We start from the raw sequence: 21,299 nt of genomic DNA on the forward strand, positions 1-21,299 counted from the left end.
TTCTCTCTTCTAACCCTAACCTCTCCTTCTCTCTTCAAACCCTAACCCTAACCTCTCCTCTCTTCAAACCCTAACCTCTCCTTCTCTCTCCTAACCCTAACCTCTCCTTCTCTCTTCTAACCCTCACCTCTCCTTCTCTCTTCTAACCCTAATCTCTCCTTCTCTCTTCAAACCCTAACCTCTCCTTCTCTCTTCTAACCCTAACCTCTCCTTCTCTCTTCAAACTCTAACCTCTCCTTCTCTCTTCTCCCCTCCCTGTTTCTTTCAGTGTTCTCCTCTCCCTCAACCCCATCTTCCTTCTAGGCTCTTCCACCCTCTGTCTCCTTCCCTCTCTCTCTCCCCTCCACTGTCCTTCTCTTTTCCACTCTCCTGTAATCTCAATAGGAATGCATATGCCATTTTATCACTATTTAGTAGTAGTGTCTGTGTTACACTTTCACACATATCTACAGAACCGTATCCACTTGTGTTGAAAATGGACTGTTATCTGAAGAAAAAAAACACAGAAACATTTTATTACTATTTATTTTTAATTTTCCAGAATAGACTTTGAATCACACATGAGCTCCAGTTCTGTGAAAAGGATCATGTGTTGGTTTGTTTTATGAGGCGTGTCTGAACCAGGTACACATTCTTTCACTGGCAGACAGTGTGTGGGCGTGTTCCTCAAGGGCTGTTTCTCAGGTAACGGTGCAATAAAACCAGGAATTGTACTTTGACCTGTACTGTAGCTTTAGACAGGCTACTTCAGACTAGAAAGCTGATCAAACAGATGGGAGGTTCTTTACAGAGTGTGTAAGTCTTTAGAATACACTTCTTATATCTAAACTCAGCTGTACGAATGCGGTTTAAAAAGCTGTTTCTATTAATTCTTAAAGAGCTGAACTGAAGCACAAGGACAGAGTGCAGGTGAAAGTGGAAGCAGGTAAGCAGACTCTAAATCTGTGTGTTTAAAGTTACAATAGCTAATAGAACAGCTCTCTTCAACAGTAAGTAGCGTGGTTCTGATAAATCTAGCGTTACCCGTCCCTGCGTGCTGCTACAGCTGTTTAAATACGTACCTGTAATTATTCTTTTCATTGTTAACATCCTGACAACTTTTTACACTTATAACTTTAAAGTGTGTTTCAAAGCTCTTTTCAAAATGGCCTCTCTAGTACACTGATAGTGGAAGGATTATTGCCCACATTGTCAAACAGGAAACACAGCGATAACGATCCATGATGTGGTACGGAACAGAAAAGCCAGAGCACTTACAGACTTGGATTGTTAATGAGCAATGTAATGAGGAAGACACAGTGTGTGATTGAGATGAGAAGTGATACTGGTCAATGGTATGTGGTTTACAGTGAGAAAGAGCAATGCAATGAAGACACAGTCTGTGATTGAGAGGAGAAGTGATACTGGTCAATGGTATGTGGTTTACAGTGAGAAAGAGCAATGCAATGAAGACACAGTCTGTGATTGAGATGAGAAGTGATACTGGTCAATGGGATGTGGTTTACAGTGAGAAAGAGCAATGCAATGAAGACACAGTCTGTGATTGAGATGAGAAGTGATACTGGTCAATGGTATGTGGTTTACAGTGAGAAAGAGCAATGCAATGAAGACACAGTCTGTGATTGAGATGAGAAGTGATACTGGTCAATGGGATGTGGTTTACAGCGAGAAAGAGCAATGCAATGAAGACACAGTCTGTGATTGAGATGAGAAGTGATACTGGTCAATGGTATGTGGTTTACAGTGAGAAAGAGCAATGCAATGAAGACACAGTCTGTGATTGAGATGAGAAGTGATACTGGTCAATGGTATGTGGTTTACAGTGAGAAAGAGCAGTGCAATGAAGACACAGTCTGTGATTGAGATGAGAAGTGATACTGGTCAATGGTATGTGGTTTACAGTGAGAAAGAGCAATGCAATGAAGACACAGTGTGTGATTGAGATGAGAAGTGATACTGGTCAATGGGATGTGGTTTACAGCGAGAAAGAGCAATGCAATGAAGACACAGTCTGTGATTGAGATGAGAAGTGATACTGGTCAATGGTATGTGGTTTACAGTGAGAAAGAGCAATGCAATGAAGACACAGTGTGTGATTGAGATGAGAAGTGATACTGGTCAATGGGATGTGGTTTACAGCGAGAAAGAGCAATGCAATGAAGACACAGTCTGTGATTGAGATGAGAAGTGATACTGGTCAATGGTATGTGGTTTACAGTGAGAAAGAGCAATGCAATGAAGACACAGTCTGTGATTGAGATGAGAAGTGATACTGGTCAATGGTATGTGGTTTACAGTGAGAAAGAGCAGTGCAATGAAGACACAGTCTGTGATTGAGATGAGAAGTGATACTGGTCAATGGTATGTGGTTTACAGTGAGAAAGAGCAATGCAATGAAGACACAGTCTGTGATTGAGATGAGAAGTGATACTGGAGGAGCCTATTGGTGAATGCTATCGAGTTAAACCCCATAGATTATCATTGAGCTGGAGAGGAGCCTGTTTGTGAATGCTATCGAGTCAAACCCCATAGATTATCATTGAGCTGGAGAGGAGTCTGTTTGTGAACGCTATCGAGTCAAACCCCATAGATTATCATTGAGGAGAGGAGCCTGTTTGTGAACGCTATCGAGTCAAACCCCATAGATTATCATTGAGCTGGAGAGGAGCCTGTTTGTGTACGCTATCGAGTCAAACCCCATAGATTATCATTGAGGAGAGGAGTCTGTTTGTGAACGCTATCGAGTCAAACCCCATAGATTATCATTGAGGAGAGGAGTCTGTTTGTGAACGCTATCGAGTCAAACCCCATAGATTATCATTGAGCTGGAGAGGAGTCTGTTTGTGAACACTATCGAGTCAAACCCCATAGATTATCATTGAGGAGAGGAGCCTGTTTGTGAACGCTATCGAGTCAAACCCCATAGATTATCATTGAGGAGAGGAGTCTGTTTGTGAATGCTATCGAGTCAAACCTCATAGATTATCATTGAGGAGAGGAGCCTGTCTGTGAACGCTATCGAGTCAAACCCCATAGATTATCATTGAGGAGAGGAGCCTGTTTGTGAAATTCAAAAGTCATACAGCTTTCATTTATACAGTGGCTTTCATGCTGTGGGGTTAAATACATGTTGTGGAAGATATGAAATTTACACTGGCTTACCTACAGATTACGTGTTATTATTATTATTATTATTATTATTATTATTATTATTATTATTATTATTATTATTATTATCATTGTCGTTTTAATAATATGCAGCAGAGAGTTTGAAACGTGTGGGGTACAGTTTCTCTTTTAATTGTCTTGCTGTCCTTGTGGGAACCACAGCATAGTAAAGGTTAGTGAAATTCTGGTTCTGATTCGGATTATTATTCAGCAGTGGGTCGACTGGACTTGCCTCTGATTCACTTACATCCGACAGGCCTTAGGCCAGCCTCCACAGGCTCTCTGCTTACAATTGCAATGAATCAATACTGTGTCCTGCCATTGTCCATACACTGCAACACACACTGAGAGCCATTTCAACCATCTTCTCTCTATAACCCTAACCCTAACCCATGCACTGCAACACACACTGAGAGCCATTTCAACCAGCTTCTCTCTATAACCCTAACCCTAACCCATGCACTGCAACACACACTGAGAGCCATTTCAGCCAGCTTCTCTCTATAACCCTAACCCTAACCCATGCACTGCAACACACACTGAGAGCCATTTCAACCAGCTTCTCTCTATAACCCTAACCCTAACCCATGCACTGCTCCACACACTGAGAGCCATTTCAACCAGCTTCTCTCTATAACCCTAACCCTAACCCATGCACTGCTCCACACACTGAGAGCCATTTCAACCAGCTTCTCTCTATAACCCTAACCCATGCACTGCTCCACACACTGAGAGCCATTTCAACCAGCTTCTCTCTATAACCCTAACCCTAACCCATACACTGCTCCACACACTGAGAGCCATTTCAACCAGCTTCTCTCTATAACCCTAACCCTAAACCATGCACTGCTCCACACACTGAGAGCCATTTCAACCAGCTTCTCTCTATAACCCTAACCCATGCACTGCAACACACACTGAGAGCCATTTCAATCAGCTTCTCTCTATAACCCCAAACCTAACCCATGCACTGCAACACACACTGAGAGCCATTTCAACCAGCTTCTCTCTATAACCCTAACCCTAACCCATGCACTGCAACACACACTGAGAGCCATTTCAACCAGCTTCTCTCTATAACCCTAACCCTAACCCATACACTGCAACGCACACTGAGAGCCATTTCAACCAGCTTCTCTCTATAACCCTAACCCTAACCCATGCACTGCAACGCACACTGAGAGCCATTTCAACCAGCTTCTCTCTATAACCCTAACCCTAACCCATGCACTGCCCCACACACTGAGAGCCATTTCAACCAGCTTCTCTCTATAACCCTAACCCTAACCCATGCACTGCTCTACACACTGAGAGCCATTTCAACCAGCTTCTCTCTATAACCCTAACCCTAACCCATGCACTGCTCCACACACTGAGAGCCATTTCAACCAGCTTCTCTCTATAACCCTAACCCATGCACTGCAACACACACTGAGAGCCATTTCAACCAGCTTCTCTCTATAACCCTAACCCTAACCCATGCACTGCTCCACACACTGAGAGCCATTTCAACCAGCTTCTCTCTATAACCCTAACCCTAACCCATGCACTGCAACGCACACTGAGAGCCATTTCAACCAGCTTCTCTCACTGAATTGATTTATTCTTGTATTTGTATCATTGTGACTCGTACTGCAGGCACTGCAAAGCTACCTGGTAAACAAATAACAACACAAAATAATGATCAGATCACTAGTTCTAACTGTGATACACAGACAGGTTGCTGATAATCAGATCACTAGTTCTAACTGTGATACACAGGTAGGCTGCTGATAATCAGATCACTAGTTCTAACTGTGATACACAGGCAGACTGCTGATAATCAGATCACTAGTTCTAACTGTGATACACAGACAGGCTGCTGATAATCAGATCACTAGTTCTAACTGATACACAGGCAGGCTGCTGATAATCAGATCACTAGTTCTAACTGTGATACACAGGCAGGCTGCTGATATTCAGATCACTAGTTCTAACTGTGATACACAGGCAGGCTGCTGATAATCAGATCACTAGTTCTAACTGTGATACACAGGCAGGCTGCTGATATTCAGATCACTAGTTCTAACTGTGATACACAGGCAGGCTGCTGATAATCAGATCACTAGTTCTAACTGTGATACACAGACAGGCTGCTGATAATCAGATCACTAGTTCTAACTGTGATACACAGACAGGCTGCTGATAATCAGATCAGTAGTTCTAACTGTGATACACAGGCATGCTGCTGCTACACTGGTGACACTGAAGTGATTGTGATGAAATGTAAATGAGATCCTTTTTATTCTCATGATGTTTTTCACCTGCAAAGCTGCTATGATTTCTATATAAACCCATATGAGGCAGTCTGTGTTTAAGATGCAGTTCAGAAGTGTGACTTTGTGCTTGATATTGTTACAGTTTAACATGGAAAGTGACTAAGCAATCAGAGTGCATCTTTTAAGACTGTATATTTGTTTCAGTCTTTATAGCTCTATTACACTATAAAGTGGGGTGTGTTTAGCAGTGCTGGTTCAATGTACAGTACAAAGTGCAGCATTGCTGAAAGTGTTCAGGATTATTCCCTTCTTAGAGCAGCTCAATCGTTGAACAGACAGATAAATATGTATTCATATTTCTTGGCATTATTTACGTCAGTCAGTTTCATGTGTAATATATTTCAGAAAGGAGACAGCCACCAATGAAATGAAATGAATGATTTATTGAATTGACAAACAGACCTGCCTGTAAATGATTACGTTGTTGTTTGAATTTGGTCCATGGTCTTGCCCATTGGAGCTTGCTAGCCACCCCTGTGCTGGCAAAACTATAATACATTAAATATATGAGTTAGATTAAACTAATGCCAGCGGGCAGGACAAGCAGCACCCGAGGCCACCTTCCCCCTGGACAAGACACGGTGCAAGGAGGAGGCAGGGGAGGAGGGGACCAAACAAACACTGAACGATGAGGGAGGAGGGGACCAAACAAACACTGAACGATGAGGGAGGAGGAGACCAAACAAACACTGAACGATGAGGAGGGAGGGGACCAAACAAACACTGAACGATGAGGGAGGAGGGGATCAAACAAACACTGAACGATGAGGGAGGAGGGGACCAAACAAACACTGAACGATGAGGGAGGAGGGGACCAAACAAACACTGAACGATGAGGGAGGAGGAGACCAAACAAACACTGAACGATGAGGGAGGAGGGGATCAAACAAACACTGAACGATGAGGGAGGAGGGGATCAAACAAACACTGAACGATGAGGGAGGAGGGGACCAAACAAACACTGAACGATGAGGGAGGAGGGGACCAAACAAACACTGAACGATGAGGGAGGAGGGGACCAAACAAACACTGAACGATGAGGGAGGAGGGGACCAAACAAACACTGAACGATGAGGGAGGAGGGGACCAAACAAACACTGAACGATGAGGGAGGAGGGGACCAAACAAACACTGAACGATGAGGACAAAGATGAAAGAGGGTATTTATATAGTTCGATGAATAATAAGGGCGAAGATGAAAGAGGGTATTTATATAGTTCGATGATTACATATTCGTTTCTCCGGATCCTTACGTAAACAGTTGTAGTAACACATGGGAACATGTAACACAATAAAATAAAAAGGTCCTTATGCAAAATAACCAACGCAAGGGCCAAAACAAAAAGTCTACAAAAACACTTACGGAGACGCAAACAAACATGGACAGCTGGAGCCTTAATGAATCATTAAATCACTTATTCAATTCCTGGCTCCAGCCACATTCCCACGTGTTTTTGCATGGAGGATTTCCACACTGCCACACAAGTATACAATTGTAGATAAATGCACTGAATCTAAAATACCCAGATCAGTAGTTTTGTAACAGCTGCTAAAGGCTCAATTAATAGAGAAGATACACACCTCTATAGCACCAATATCATGTATATAAATATTCACAATTAATTGGCAAGGTAGTTCTCATATAATATAACAGCAATCATATAGACTACATATCTAAATGGTATTTTAGTAAACCACTTGGTTAAGGTTCCTTACTGAGGATACCGTAAAGCAGTCACTGTCACTCAAACACTTGTGTTGTTTTCCAGGGAAATGAAGATGAGATCCCTTGGGAGGACCTGTCTCATTGTCTTGAGTTTGCTACCAGCTGTTTCTACACAAGGTGAGAGGGACTGTAGAAATGAAACTGATGAAGAGACACATCACTAATGCTAACCTGAAGATCTTTCAAAAGGACAGATTCACTGAGATGCAAGATCACAAGTTTAGAGATGTTCTGTTTTTATAGGAAGGGGAATTGTAGTTCAATTTGCCTGTTCAGTCACCACTTACTAACAGTGCACTGGGGCTTTGGTTGAGTTCTGCACCAGTGTTCATAGCTGGATGTTTAGTGTAGAAGTCTCAGTGTCACAGCTTATAGCTCATATCTCATAGCTGGGTGTTTAGTGTAGAGCTCCCAGGGTCACAGCTTATAGCTCATATCTCATAGCTGGATGTTTAGTGTAGAAGTCCCAGGGTCACAGCTTATAGCTCATATCTCATAGCTGGATGTTTAGTGTAGAAGTCCCAGGGTCACCGCTTATAGCTCATATCTCCTAGCTGGATGTTTAGTGTAGAAGTCCCAGGGTCACAGCTTATAGCTCATATCTCATAGCTGGATGTTTAGTGTAGAGCTCCCAGGGTCACAGCTTATAGCTCATATCTCATAGCTGGATGTTTAGTGTAGAAGTCCCAGGGTCACAGCTTATAGCTCATATATCATAGCTGTGCGCTGCTTCTTCTTCTTCTACTAGGATAGTGTTTGAGTAAATGCTTGTTTGTTTCTAATTGCCAGTGTTTTGTTTTTCAGATGGCAGCTCTGTTGTTGGCTCTGATCAGACCCTCATTGCCTCTGCTGGTGAAGATGTCATCCTCCCCTGTCACATCACCCCCAGTGTTAGTGCTGTGGACCTAGACGTGAGGTGGTACAGAGACAGTTTCGATATCCTAGTTCATTTATATGAAGATCGAAGGGATCGCACAGATGTTCAGGACAGTGACTATCGGGGCCGCACTGCTCTCTCTAGATTTGAGCTGGAGGATGGCATTCTCTCTCTGAACCTGAGAAACCTCCGTCCCTCTGATAGCGGGGTCTATTCCTGCTATGCCACTGATGGAGTCTGGGATGGACAAGGAAAGACTGAACTGATAGTCAGAGGTCAGTGCTGAATTGCAATGTGTTTTCATGTGTAAATAACACCTCCATATCCTGGAGCAGACCTGGCTGGTGTGTCTATCTGTGTGTGTCTCACTGTCTCTATTCCCTGACAGCTCTGGGGACCCAGCCCTCAATCTCTATGGACTCTACACAAGGAGAGCAGACCCGGCTGGTATGCAGATCAGAGGGGTGGAGCCCTGAACCTGAAGTGATCTGGAGAGACAGGGATGGAAACGATGTGACATCACTGTCCAACACAACACTGCTGAGAGTCAGTCAGGGGCTCCGCAGTGTCAGCAGCTACATCAAAATCAAACAGCAATCCAACGTGTTCTCCTGTCTGGTTAGAAGTAAAATACCCAAACCAGACTGGGAATCCAAACTCCACATATCCAGTGAGTATCACATGTTTGTGGATTGAGCCTGACTGACACTGACCATAGATTAGAGTCACCATGATGGGGCATCAATATCTGAATCAAACACATGAAGTAGTGGACCAGTCAATATCTGAATCAAACACATGAACTAGTGGACCAGTTAATATCTGAATCAAACACATGAACTAGTGGACCAGTTAATATCTGAATCAAACACATGAACTAGTGGACCAGTCAATATCTGAATTGAACACATGAACTAGTGGACCAGTCAATATCTGAATCAAACACATGAACTAGTGGACCAGGGGGAGGGGGTATGGGCATTCCTCCAGTTTGACTCTCTGGTGTGTTCCAGTGTGTTGAGCTGCTGTGTTGTTTTCCAGGGGATTTTTTCCCAGGAGTCTCTGGATGGATGGTGGCTTTCTTCTTGACTTTAGCTCTCAGTATTGGAGCCATTCCTCTGCTGGTGATCCAATGGAGAAGAATGGATGGTATGAACTTTATCATTATCATGAGGCATTTCATATAGCTCTGTGCATTTTAAACATGTCAAACAGGTTTACAATAATATGGACTGTTCTGTTTTTCTTCTAGCCATGGAGAGAAAGCTTGAGCCTATGGGTAAGTAAAGCACTTAATGAAGAGATGCTGAAAACCCATTCCAGGTTTCTGCAGCAGTATCTTAAACTACCACACCCATAAATAAAGACATCCCTGGACCTGAAATCCAACTCACTAGAAATTATTATAAGCAGGTTTTTCATGTTAATTTAACTGGTTGTGTTTTTATACTGCAATTGAATCTGTACTGGAGCTGAAATAACCACACACTGTTCTGTCTGATTCATTTTAATCTGTGTTGGATCTGAAATAACCACACACTGTTCTGTCTGATTAATTTTAATCTGTACTGGAGCTGAAATAACAACACACTGTTCTGTCTGATTCATTTTAACCTGTACTGGAGCTGAAATAACCACACGCTGTTCTGTCTGATTCATTTTAATCTGTACTGGAGTTGAAATAACCACACACTGTTCTGTCTGATTAATTTTAATCTGTAGTGGAGCTGAAATAACCACACACTGTTCTGTCTGATTCATTTTAATCTGTGTTGGAGCTGAAATAACCACACATTGTTCTGTCTGATTCATTTTAATCTGTACTGGAGCTGAAATAACCACACACTGTTCTGTCTGATTCATTTTAATCTGTACTGGAGCTGAAATAACCACACACTGTTCTGTCTGATTCATTTTAATCTGTACTGGAGCTGAAATAACAACACACTGTTCTGTCTGATTCATTTTAATCTGTACTGGAGCTGAAATAACCACACACTGTTCTGTCTGATTCATTTTAGTCTGTACTGGAGCTGAAATAACCACACACTGTTCTGTCTGATTCATTTTAATCTGTACTGGAGCTGAAATAACCACACACTGTTCTGTCTGATTCATTTTAATCTGTACTGGAGCTGAAATAACCACACACTGTTCTGTCTGATTCATTTTAATCTGTGTTGGAGCTGAAATAACCACACACTGTTCTGTCTGATTCATTTTAATCTGTACTGGAGCTGAAATAACCACACACTGTTCTGTCTGATTCATTTTAATCTGTAGTGGAGCTGAAATAACCACACACTGTTCTGTCTGATTCATTTTAATCTGTACTGGAGCTGAAATAACCACACACTGTTCTGTCTGATTCATTTTAATCTGTACTGGAGCTGAAATAACCACACACTGTTCGGTCTGATTCATTTTAATCTGTACTGGAGCTGAAATAACCACACACTGTTCTGTCTGATTCATTTTAATCTGTAGTGGTGCTGAAATAACCACACACTGTTCTGTCTGATTCATTTTAATCTGTACTGGAGCTGAAATAACCACACTCTGTTCTGTCTGATTAATTTTTTTTAGCTGCTCAGCGCCTTCGTGATTTCCATTACACGAGAGTAGATGTTAAAACTTCATGCTGATTTGAACTCGGCTCTCGCCAAGATAAGCACCAACTAAGACGTAGCTTTACAGTAAACTAATGTGATCCATATGCGTCTCCATCCATTTACGTTTCCTTCCATGTGATGATGTAGATATCCTTCTGTCTGGTGTTAATGGCTGAAGTGTAATGCTGGCTCCAGGGATCAGCTTATTTTGCCTCCCTGGCGCATCAGCACACACAACGGCTGCGATGCTGGCTCCGGGGATCAACCAAAGTGCGGCCTCCCCAGCGCATCAGCATGACAACCGTCTGGATTGAGCTAAGTAGGGTACATCTCTGGGGTTTTCAAGTGGGCACCTTCCATCCTCAGTGTTTCGTCGACTAGCCCACGACACCTCAAGAGGGCTCGACGGTGATTCTGGCGTCCCAGCATCACCCCCCTCCGTCCCCCACTCAACTCAGCCCAGCTTACTTACCTGTCCCCAGCCAGAATCTTTCCGTCTCAACCACAGCCAGTTGCTGCTCCTCTCTGCTGCTTCAGATAAGTTCTTCACTGTGCGACGCAACTCTTGGCCACTGAATCCGACGTCTCTGAGAAACCGGGTTGTAGAGTGTGCCACAAATCCTCGACAACCCACTTCCACTGGGTAAACGCGAACTCTCCATCCTCGCTGTTCCGCTTCAGTGGCTAGTTGAGCATACCGCAGTCTCTTCCTCTCATACGCCTCATCTACAGCATCCTCCCATGGCACTGTTAACTCTACCAGGTGAACAAGGCGTGCTGATCCAGACCACAAGACAATATCTGGTCGAAGGTTAGTGGTGGCAATCTCAGGTGGAAAAATAAGCCGTTGACCAACATCTGCCAGCATATTCCAGTCTCTAGCAGCTTCCAGTTGTCCTGCGCGAGGATTGGTTTTAACACCTTTTCTTGGTGGTTGCTCTCCTGGGCGGAGGAATGTTGTCTTTTGTGTGTAATGTTTTGATGGAACAGGTGGCAACTTATTGGTCATGTTACGCTTGTCTTCCAATGCTAAGGCCAAACATCGCAGCACCTGGTCATGGCGCCAAGTAAACCGTCCTTGGCTAAGAGCCACCTTACATCCTGTCAAAATGTGCCTTAATGTTGCAGGTGATGAACACAAAGGACATGAGGGATCCTCTCCTACCCAGAGGTTTAGGTTCTGTGGTGATGGGAGAACATCATATGTTGACCTGATGAGGAAACTGATCCTGCTCTGTTCCATTGACCATAGGTCTTGCCAGCCAATCTTGCGTTGTTCCACACTCTCCCATCTCATCCATTCTCCCTGTTTGGCCTGGGAAATGGCCTTTATACACCTCATCCTCTCCTCCTGCTTTTGCACCTCGTTGACTACCAGCTTCCTTCTTTGAGCTGGGGCCGCCTTGTGCCATGTAGGAGGAGTTGAACTGAAACCAAGACCCCCTCTTCCATGCTGAACTTGCCCCATGATATCACCAATTCGAAGGGCAGCCTTTGCATCTTCCACAGCTTTCTTTGCCGCCCACTTTCTTCCAGTTTTCAACACAGGTGCTGCCTCCCTTACGCATTTATCGCGTGACTCTACTAATGTCATTTCCAATCTGACCTTGGCGCACTTAAACTCCTCGGTTAGAGCAGAGACTGGTAGCTGCAGTATTCCTTTACCATAAAGTCCCACTCTGCTGAGGCAGCGTGGAACTCCCAACCATTTCCTGATGTATGAACTGATTAAAGCTTCCAGCTTCTCTACTGTTGTCAAAGAAACCTCGTACACAGTCAGTGGCCACAGCAACCTCGGCAGTAGACCAAACTGAAAGCACCAGAGTTTTAGTTTACCTGGTAGAGCGCAGCTGTCTATGCTCTTCAACCCTTCCACTGCTTGTTGTCTAACTTCTCCCACACGAACTGTGTCCTTTAGATCCCCGTCGTACCATCTCCCAAGACTCTTCACTGGCTTCTCAGACACTGTTGGTATTGCCTCACCATTAATGAAGAATGTTTTATCTACTACTTTGCCTTTAATTATAGAGATGCTCCTTGATTTAGTGGGCTTGAATTGCATTCGTGCCCATTCAATGTTATTGGTTAATTTGCCCAATAATCGATTAGTGCAGGCTACTGTTGTAGTCATGGTTGTCATGTCATCCATGTATGCTCGAATTGGTGGTAGTCGCATTCCAGAAGCCAAGCGCTCTCCTCCTACTACCCATTTTGATGCCCTAATGATTACTTCCATTGCCATGGTAAAAGCCAGTGGAGAAATGGTGCATCCTGCCATTATTCCAACGTCTAGGCATTGCCATGTAGTGCTGAATTCTGAAGTTGAAAAACTGAATTGCAAATCTCCAAAATAGGCTTTCACTAAATTTGTTATTGTCATCGGTACACTGAAAAAATCAAATGCTGCCCAAAGTAGTTCATGTGGCACTGAACCATATGCATTAGCCAAATCCAGGAATGTCACATGGAGCTCCTTCCTCTCCTTTTTAGCTGATTGAATTTGTTGCCAGATCACATTGATGTGTTCTAAGCAACCTGGGAAACCTGGAATGCCCGCTTTTTGTATTGAAGTGTCAATGAAGCAGTTCTTTAATAGGTAAGCTGACAATCTCTGAGCAATAATGCTGAAGAAAATCTTGCCTTCTACGTTTAATAGGGAAATGGGACGAAACTGACTGATGCTTGTAGAATCTTTTTCTTTAGGTATAAAGATTCCACCTGCTCGGCGCCATGCTCTTGGTACAACCTGTTTTTCCCATGCCACTTTCATCAATTTCCACAGAATTCGTAGAACTCCTGAAGCACTCTTGTACACTCTGTACGGAACTCCATTAGGCCCTGGAGATGATGAAGCCCTTGCTTTTTTCACAGCTTGCTCTATTTCTTTCCACTTAGGTGCACAGTCCTCCATTTGGTATTCTGGTGGATTGATAGGTGGGATGTCTGACGGAATTGACATAGGCTCCTGCCTTTTTGAATCTGTATGTGTTTCCTCCAAATATCTCTCCAGCTCAACCTTAGATGCTTTTAGTGTGCCATTCTTCTCACTGATGAATAACTTCTTTACAAATTTGAATGGGTCTTTATAAAAGTTAGCTCTCGCACGCTCCTTCTTTTTGTAGCGTTTCCGTAGGCGCTCAGCTCTGCGCAATGTTGCAAGCTTATCTTTTATGACCCTTTGTAAGAGATTGAGTCCCTCCTTCTGACTTTGTTCTGCTCTTCTCCATTGGTTCCTCAGCTGTCTCCTTTCTCTAACTAAGCGTTCAATCTCCTGCTGCCGTCTAGACTTTCCAGGAATAGTTTGTACTTTTTCCTTCCTTTTTTCAACTCCAAACCTCTCACTTCCATATGCGTAGATGATGTCCCCAAATTTATCCAGCTTCTTTTCAACTGTTCCACTTAATCTTTCCAATGCAACGCAGAGATCTGTGTTTACTGTGTCCCATGCAGTTTTCTCACAAGCTCTTGGCCATTTAACTCCAGGCTTGTGCCCGTTGAGGTTCTTTTCTCTCTTATGCTGGTTTGTCTGACCGGGTTCACAAGGATCATTAGGTTCATCACTAACTGTGTCCATGCAAGTCCTCCTCACATCTATGACAGGGGTGCTGATATCCTGCGATCTGTGGTTTGCTTCCTGTCGCTGGATTTCATTCGACTGACTTGACTGACTTCGTAAGAAGTACTGATCAATGCGAGGCCCTTGTCCCTTCTCCCTCAAGCATTTCATTCTCCCTTGATGAATCTTCAAACCCCTGACCGTTGTCGCCTTGCTCCAGCCGCAGACACAAACCTGGAGTTCCATGTCTTTGTTAACTGCAGATCTTGAACTAGTCTTTTGTGAAGTACTCTCCATACTCATATCCGTTTCCGTTCCAAAGTCGTTAACCGTGTTGTCCAACGTTGAGTCATCTTCCGCCCCCGCTCTCGCAGACTCTAGGGGTATTTTTCTCTTTAATTTCTTAGAAGCCTTGGGCGGGTGTCTCCAGCATCCTGTAAACACAGAGCTGGATACTGCCGACAAGGGTAGCTAACCCTTACCAGCCCCAATGGGGTCTCTTTCCTCCTGTCAGCTGTCTCTCCAGGCTGTCACAAGGTCTTTCCCTTGTTGCCAGCTGCACTATTCACAGCAGTCACTGGACGTATCCAGATCTTCATGATTTCCATTACACGAGAGTAGATGTTAAAACTTCATGCTGATTTGAACTCGGCTCTCGCCAAGATAAGCACCAACTAAGACGTAGCTTTACAGTAAACTAATGTGATCCATATGCGTCTCCATCCATTTACGTTTCCTTCCATGTGATGATGTAGATATCCTTCTGTCTGGTGTTAATGGCTGAAGTGTAATGCTGGCTCCAGGGATCAGCTTATTTTGCCTCCCTGGCGCATCAGCACACACAACGGCTGCGATGCTGGCTCCGGGGATCAACCAAAGTGCGGCCTCCCCAGCGCATCAGCATGACAACCGTCTGGATTGAGCTAAGTAGGGTACATCTCTGGGGTTTTCAAGTGGGCACCTTCCATCCTCAGTGTTTCGTCGACTAGCCCACGACACCTCAAGAGGGCTCGACGGTGATTCTGGCGTCCCAGCATCACCCCCCTCCGTCCCCCACTCAACTCAGCCCAGCTTACTTACCTGTCCCCAGCCAGAATCTTTCCGTCTCAACCACAGCCAGTTGCTGCTCCTCTCTGCTGCTTCAGATAAGTTCTTCACTGTGCGACGCAACTCTTGGCCACTGAATCCGACGTCTCTGAGAAACCGGGTTGTAGAGTGTGCCACAAATCCTCGACAACCCACTTCCACTGGGTAAACGCGAACTCTCCATCCTCGCTGTTCCGCTTCAGTGGCTAGTTGAGCATACCGCAGTCTCTTCCTCTCATACGCCTCATCTACAGCATCCTCCCATGGCACTGTTAACTCTACCAGGTGAACAAGGCGTGCTGATCCAGACCACAAGACAATATCTGGTCGAAGGTTAGTGGTGGCAATCTCAGGTGGAAAAATAAGCCGTTGACCAACATCTGCCAGCATATTCCAGTCTCTAGCAGCTTCCAGTTGTCCTGCGCGAGGATTGGTTTTAACACCTTTTCTTGGTGGTTGCTCTCCTGGGCGGAGGAATGTTGTCTTTTGTGTGTAATGTTTTGATGGAACAGGTGGCAACTTATTGGTCATGTTACGCTTGTCTTCCAATGCTAAGGCCAAACATCGCAGCACCTGGTCATGGCGCCAAGTAAACCGTCCTTGGCTAAGAGCCACCTTACATCCTGTCAAAATGTGCCTTAATGTTGCAGGTGATGAACACAAAGGACATGGTAAGAACTGTTTTCATAACTTTATTTGTAGAATTACTGTAAATCTATCTATCTATCTATCTATCTATCTATCTATCTATCTATCTATCTATCTATCTATCTGTCTAGTGGTGCATGCTGGGAGAGTGAGGAGTGAGTGTGTACTGCTGCGGGAGAGTGAGAGGAGTGTAGAGTAGGTGAGCGTTTGTTTTTTCTTACTTTTTACTTTATGGTTATTTACTTTTTTTGATATAGGTGTTATATCGGGTTTTGTTTTCTGAGGTGGTTGTCAACAAATAAGATGACTTTTTGTCAGCTTAATAGGCCAGTATGGCCAATTCAAATGGGAGGGAATCTCCCCCAAATGTTGTGTTTGAAAAGCTAAGCCGCCGCCATGGGGTAAAAATGGTGACAGAGGGGTTTACCTCGTTGGAACAGTGTGTGCTAGCTTTAGGTAATTTGGTTGGGTGTGAGCGTATCTTGTCTGCGTCTCGAATGAATGGAGCAATTGTTGCTTTTTTATGTGATACTAGTCTTGTTGCAAAGGCTGTTGAAAAAGGCATTGTTGTAAATGATAGTTTTGTTGCGGTTACACCGCTGTCTGTACCGTCCCGAAGAGTCATTCTTTCGAATGTCCCTTCGTTTCTAAAAAATGATTTAATTGAGCGTGCGCTTTCTCGGTATGGTAAAGTTGTATCCAGCCCCAATAGAATACCGATTGGCTGCAAATCCCCGCAGTTAAAGCATGTAGTGTCGTTCCGAAGACATGTCAATATGATTTTTAATGACGTGAATCAGGAACTGAACGTTGCACTTAAATTCAAGGCAGATGATATTGAATATGTCATTTTTGCCAGTACTGATGTAATGCGATGTTTTCACTGTAAAAAGAAGGGACACATTGTTAAGAACTGTCCTGAGAAAGGAGGTAATGCTGGCGAGGAGAATGAGGGTGAGCAAGGGGAGAGAGAAGAAGCTGGGCAGCCGGAGGCGCGTGGAGCTGAAAGTGGTTCCGTGGTTTCTGAAACCCTGGCTAAAGAGGGTAGTAAGGTGCAGGACACAATGAAGGCTCGCGGGAGTCTGAATCGGGACAGCAACGCTGAGGAGAGTGTGAGTGAGTCGGCCGGGGTTGAAAAACCGGGCAGTGGGCTTCTGAATACTGGTGAGACTTCCACACTGACTGCAGCTCCTGCAGCAAGCGTCAGTGTGGAACAGAAAAGTAGCGACCAGATTGAGAAAGCAAGTGTCTGCTGAGTCAGAACTGACAGAAACAGAGAGAGATGATAAGAGTCTGAGAATGGAGCGTAGTGAGGAGCAGGAAGCGAGTGGCGGGGCGTTTCATTTTAAAGTCCTGAGAAAAAAGAGGCAGAGAAAAGTGACTGCAGATGTCGTCACTAAGAAAAAAGCAAATTACACGGATGATGGTTCAAGTGTATCCGATAGCTCTCAACCTGAAAAAAGCCACGAGAGCACACCGTGGAGTGTTAGCATTGCCTGTAAGGATCCCGAGGAGAGCTCAGAGTTTGACAGTGAGGAGGAGGGGAGTCAGACTGATTGTTCGCTGACGGCAGAGCCCCCTTGCACTGGTTACAGCGTGGGCAGTATTAAAACATTTTTAGAACTTACTAAAGGTAGGAGGGGGGTCAGCGTTGAAGACCATTTTCCTAACATTAAAAAGTTTTTACTGTCGGCACGTTTTTTGCTACAGAAAGTTTCAGGCTCTGGTCTTTCTGAGCAGGAGCGCTGGCATCTAAAGAACTTAATTGCAAAGGTTAATAAGCAGTCTAAAACTGCTTAAAATAGTTGACAGTTTTTTTTCAATTTTCTTCTCCCATGGATAAGTGGTTTCTTTCCTTCTTTCTTGTTTGTATCTTTCTATCTCTCCCTAACATGAGCTCTCTTAAGATTGGGTCATTAAATATAAACGGGTGTAGGGATGATTTAAAGAGAGCCAAGTTGTTTGAGTATCTGGAGCAGAAAGATTTGAAAGTAATTTTGTTGCAAGAGACACACACTGATTCTAGGAATCAAATAGACTGGGCCAGGGATTGGAAGGGGGAGACTTTTTTTAGTCACGGATCTAGTGTGTGCTGGGGTGGCAGTCCTTTTTTCAAAAGACTTTAAACCAGATTCTTATGATGTCACTGAGGTAGTGAAGAGGCGGTTACTTAAAGTGCAAGCAAAAGTCTGTGAAATCTCGCTTGTCTTTATTAATATTTATGCACCAAATGAGGACAGAGAACGGATTGCTTTCTTTCAGATTTTAGATAAAGTTCTGAACCATTGTGGAAGTGAGGAAGTCCTGTTTTTAACCGGTGATTTTAACTGCACTGTACATTGTTTAGATGATCGAAATCACCCTGAGCCGCACCCACAGTCTGCCAAAGAGCTTTTAATGATTTTAAATAAGCACGACTTGTCTGACGTGTGGAAAGCATTCAATGGCACAAATAGACAGTACACATGGGTCAAAGTGTGTGAAAAAACGGTCTCTTTAGCGAGATTAGACCGTTTTTATACTTTTAAGCAGCATTTCAGCCTGTTTACCAAGTGTTTTATTTCTCCCACCGGTCTTTCTGATCACAGTCTTTTAACAGTTCATGTTTTATTGCCTTCCCAAATGACAAAACGTTCTTACTGGCATTTTAACATTCAGCTGCTGAAAGATACGCATTTTAAAGAATGCCTAACTTTTCTATGGAACCGGTGGAGAGAGCAGAAATCTGCTTTTACTTCTCTGGCTCAGTGGTGGGATGTGGGGAAGGTGCAGGTCAGGTTGTTCTGTCAGCAGTACACTGCTAATGCCACAAAGAGGATGACTGAGACTCTGGAAGAGCTGGAGAGAGACATGTTAGAGCTTCAGGGAGCTCTACAGTCTAATCCCAATAGTAGGACGATTCAAGACAAAAATAAAAAACAGCAGCTGGCTGAGCTGCTGAATGTCAAAGTGCAGGGGGCGCTGGTGAGGTCTAGAGTGCAACACCTTGCAGAGGTGGATGCGCCAACACAGTTTTTCTTTGGCATGGAGAAAAAGAGTGCGCAGCGCAAAGTAATTCACTGCCTGAAGACACTGTCAGGGGACGAGTTGAGGGAGCCCAGAGAGATCCAGCAATGTGCTGTGGACATCTACACAAAGCTGTTCACAGCGGAAGCTGAAGGACAGCCGGAGGAGACACAGCACTTCTTGGAGACTGCCGAAGATCTCTGAAGAGGAGAAAGGTTTTCTAGACAGACCTCTGACAGTACAGGAGCTCTCTGACACTCTCATGGGGCTGAAGGGAGGAAAAACTCCAGGACTGGACGGACTACCTGTCGAGTTTTTCAAGTCTTTCTGGACTTTGCTTGGGAAAGATCTACATGCAGTCTACGCAGAAAGTCTGGAGAAAGGGGAGCTGCTGTTGAGTTGTAGAAGGGCAGTGATAACTTTGCTGCCAAAAAAAGGGGACTTGTGCCATATCAAAAACTGGAGGCCTATGTCGTTGTTGGCCTCTGATTACAAAATAATATCGAAAGCCCTCGCTAATCGGTTGAGCACTGTAATGGGAAATATTATTCATCCCGACCAAACCTACTGTGTGCCCAGTAGAAGCATTTTTGACAGTATTTTTTTAATTCGAGACACATTGGCTGCCTCTGAGCTCTTCGGTTTCCCTGCTGGGCTTATCTCTCTTGATCAGGAGAAAGCCTTTGACAGAGTCGATCACAAGTACTTATGGAAGGTATTTGAAGCCTTTGGATTTGGCCTGGGATTTCTATCCCACATACAGTTCCTGTACTGTGACATTTTCAGTCTGTTGAAGATCAACGGGGAGCTGAGTACACCTTTCCCAGTTCACAGGGGTATCAGACAAGGCTGCCCTCTTTCGGGAATGCTCTATTCCCTGTCCATCGAACCCCTTATTTGCAGGCTCAGGCATGTTCTAACAGGGCTCTCTATCCCAGGTAGTCCTTCTCAGCCCATAAAAGTATCTGCCTATGCAGATGCCATCTCAGTTTTTATAACCAGCCAAGCAGATGTTGATAAACTCTGTGACAGTCAACAGCTTTTTGAAAGAGTCCCATCTGCTAGAATTAATTGGTTGAAGAGTGGGGCTTCCTTACTTGGGAAATGGACGAAGCCTGGGCCTCCAGTGTTGCCTGGTGGATTGCTCTGGAGCCGGGAAGAGTTTAGACACCTAGGGGTTTTTTTGGGAGGTGCGAGAGCAGCTGAGAGGAATTGGGAGGGAGTGTTGGAAGCAATACAGGGGCATTTGCTGAGGTGGTGCTGGGTTTTGCCATAGCTCTCGTATAGGGGCAGAGTTTTAATAATAAACAACTTGGCTGCTTCCATGCTCTGGCACAAGTGCATATGTGTAGAACCTGACCAGGCGTTTTTAAAAAAAAATCCAGAGTGAATTTTTAAGTTTTTTCTGGGATGGACTGCATTGGTTAAGGCAAAGCATACTGTACCTACCTCTGGATGAAGGGGGTCAGGGATTGATGGACCTGTCCAGCAGGATTGCTGCTTTTAGACTGCAGGCTGTCCAAAAAATGCTTTATAGCAGTGAGAAGCCACCCTGGGTTGACGTGGCTTTACTCTTCTTTCGTCAAGTTGGAGGGCTGGGTCTTGGGATGCATATTTTCTTTTTAGACACTGCTCTGTTTGTTTGCTCCAACTACCAGCCTACTATCAGAGTGTGTTGAAAGCATGGCAGAGTCTGAGGGTGGGTCTGGATGAAGAAGCTTTAGATTTTTACTGGCTTTTGGAGAGACCTCTGGTTTTTAATCCTCTTTTTAAAGTAGAAATGTTAAAATCACAGGCTTTTACAAATGTAATGATGAAGGCCGGGGTCATCAAGTTACGCCATGTTTTAGATCTGGAGAGTTTTAATTGGAAAAGTCCACAGGTTTTGTCTTTAACCTTGGGGTTGCGGTCTGTGAGGGTAGCTGGGTTGCTGTTTTCCCAGATTCATGAAGTGTTATCAAATGCACAGAATGAGACTCTAAGAAAGGACTTTACTAACTGTATCTCTTCCCCCGGTGAAACACCTTTCCCCCTCATATAGATCATAGTTTAAAATTGAGAACTTGACAGATCTCCCCCTGTCAAGTGTGAAGGGGGACACATTGTATGAATTATGTGTAAAGCTAAGACACGAGAAGCAATTACATTGCCTTCCAGATACATCTTGGAGAGAGTGGTTGGAGGTGGAAGAGCAGGTCAGGCCAGCTTGGAGAAGCCTCTATAAACCCCCCCTATCAAAGAGGCTGGGAGATCTACAGTGGAGGCTCTTACACTTGATTCTCGCTGTTAATGCCTACCTCTG

The 21,299-nt window shown here is 44.2% G+C and overlaps 1 protein-coding gene across 1 annotated transcript; it reads left to right on the forward strand.

The window, feature by feature from the left end:
• The first annotated feature begins 7,258 nt into the window (after positions 1-7,258).
• Positions 7,259-19,201, forward strand: LOC117965839 (butyrophilin subfamily 2 member A2-like). Its single transcript, XM_059018550.1, has 8 exons — positions 7,259-7,329; positions 8,017-8,364; positions 8,478-8,759; positions 9,131-9,238; positions 9,342-9,368; positions 10,676-10,710; positions 16,885-17,155; positions 18,984-19,201. Exons 1-8 carry the CDS (start codon positions 7,260-7,262, stop codon positions 19,199-19,201), a joined length of 1,359 nt encoding a protein of 452 aa, XP_058874533.1. The 5' UTR covers position 7,259.
• Positions 19,202-21,299: the final 2,098 nt, after the last annotated feature.

This window comes from Acipenser ruthenus, chromosome 60 (assembly GCF_902713425.1).
Source record: "Acipenser ruthenus chromosome 60, fAciRut3.2 maternal haplotype, whole genome shotgun sequence".
Taxonomy (NCBI): Eukaryota; Metazoa; Chordata; class Actinopteri; order Acipenseriformes; family Acipenseridae; genus Acipenser; species Acipenser ruthenus.

Coding starts and splice junctions, on each gene's coding strand:
- LOC117965839 (XM_059018550.1), top strand. CDS start 7,260: ATGAAGATGAGATCCCTTGGGAGGACCTGTCTCATTGTCTTGAGTTTG. Junction 8,365..8,477: donor GACTGAACTGATAGTCAGAG/GTCAGTGCTGAA, acceptor ATTCCCTGACAG/CTCTGGGGACCCAGCCCTCA. Junction 17,156..18,983: donor CAGTGGGCTTCTGAATACTG/GTGAGACTTCCA, acceptor AACACCTTGCAG/AGGTGGATGCGCCAACACAG.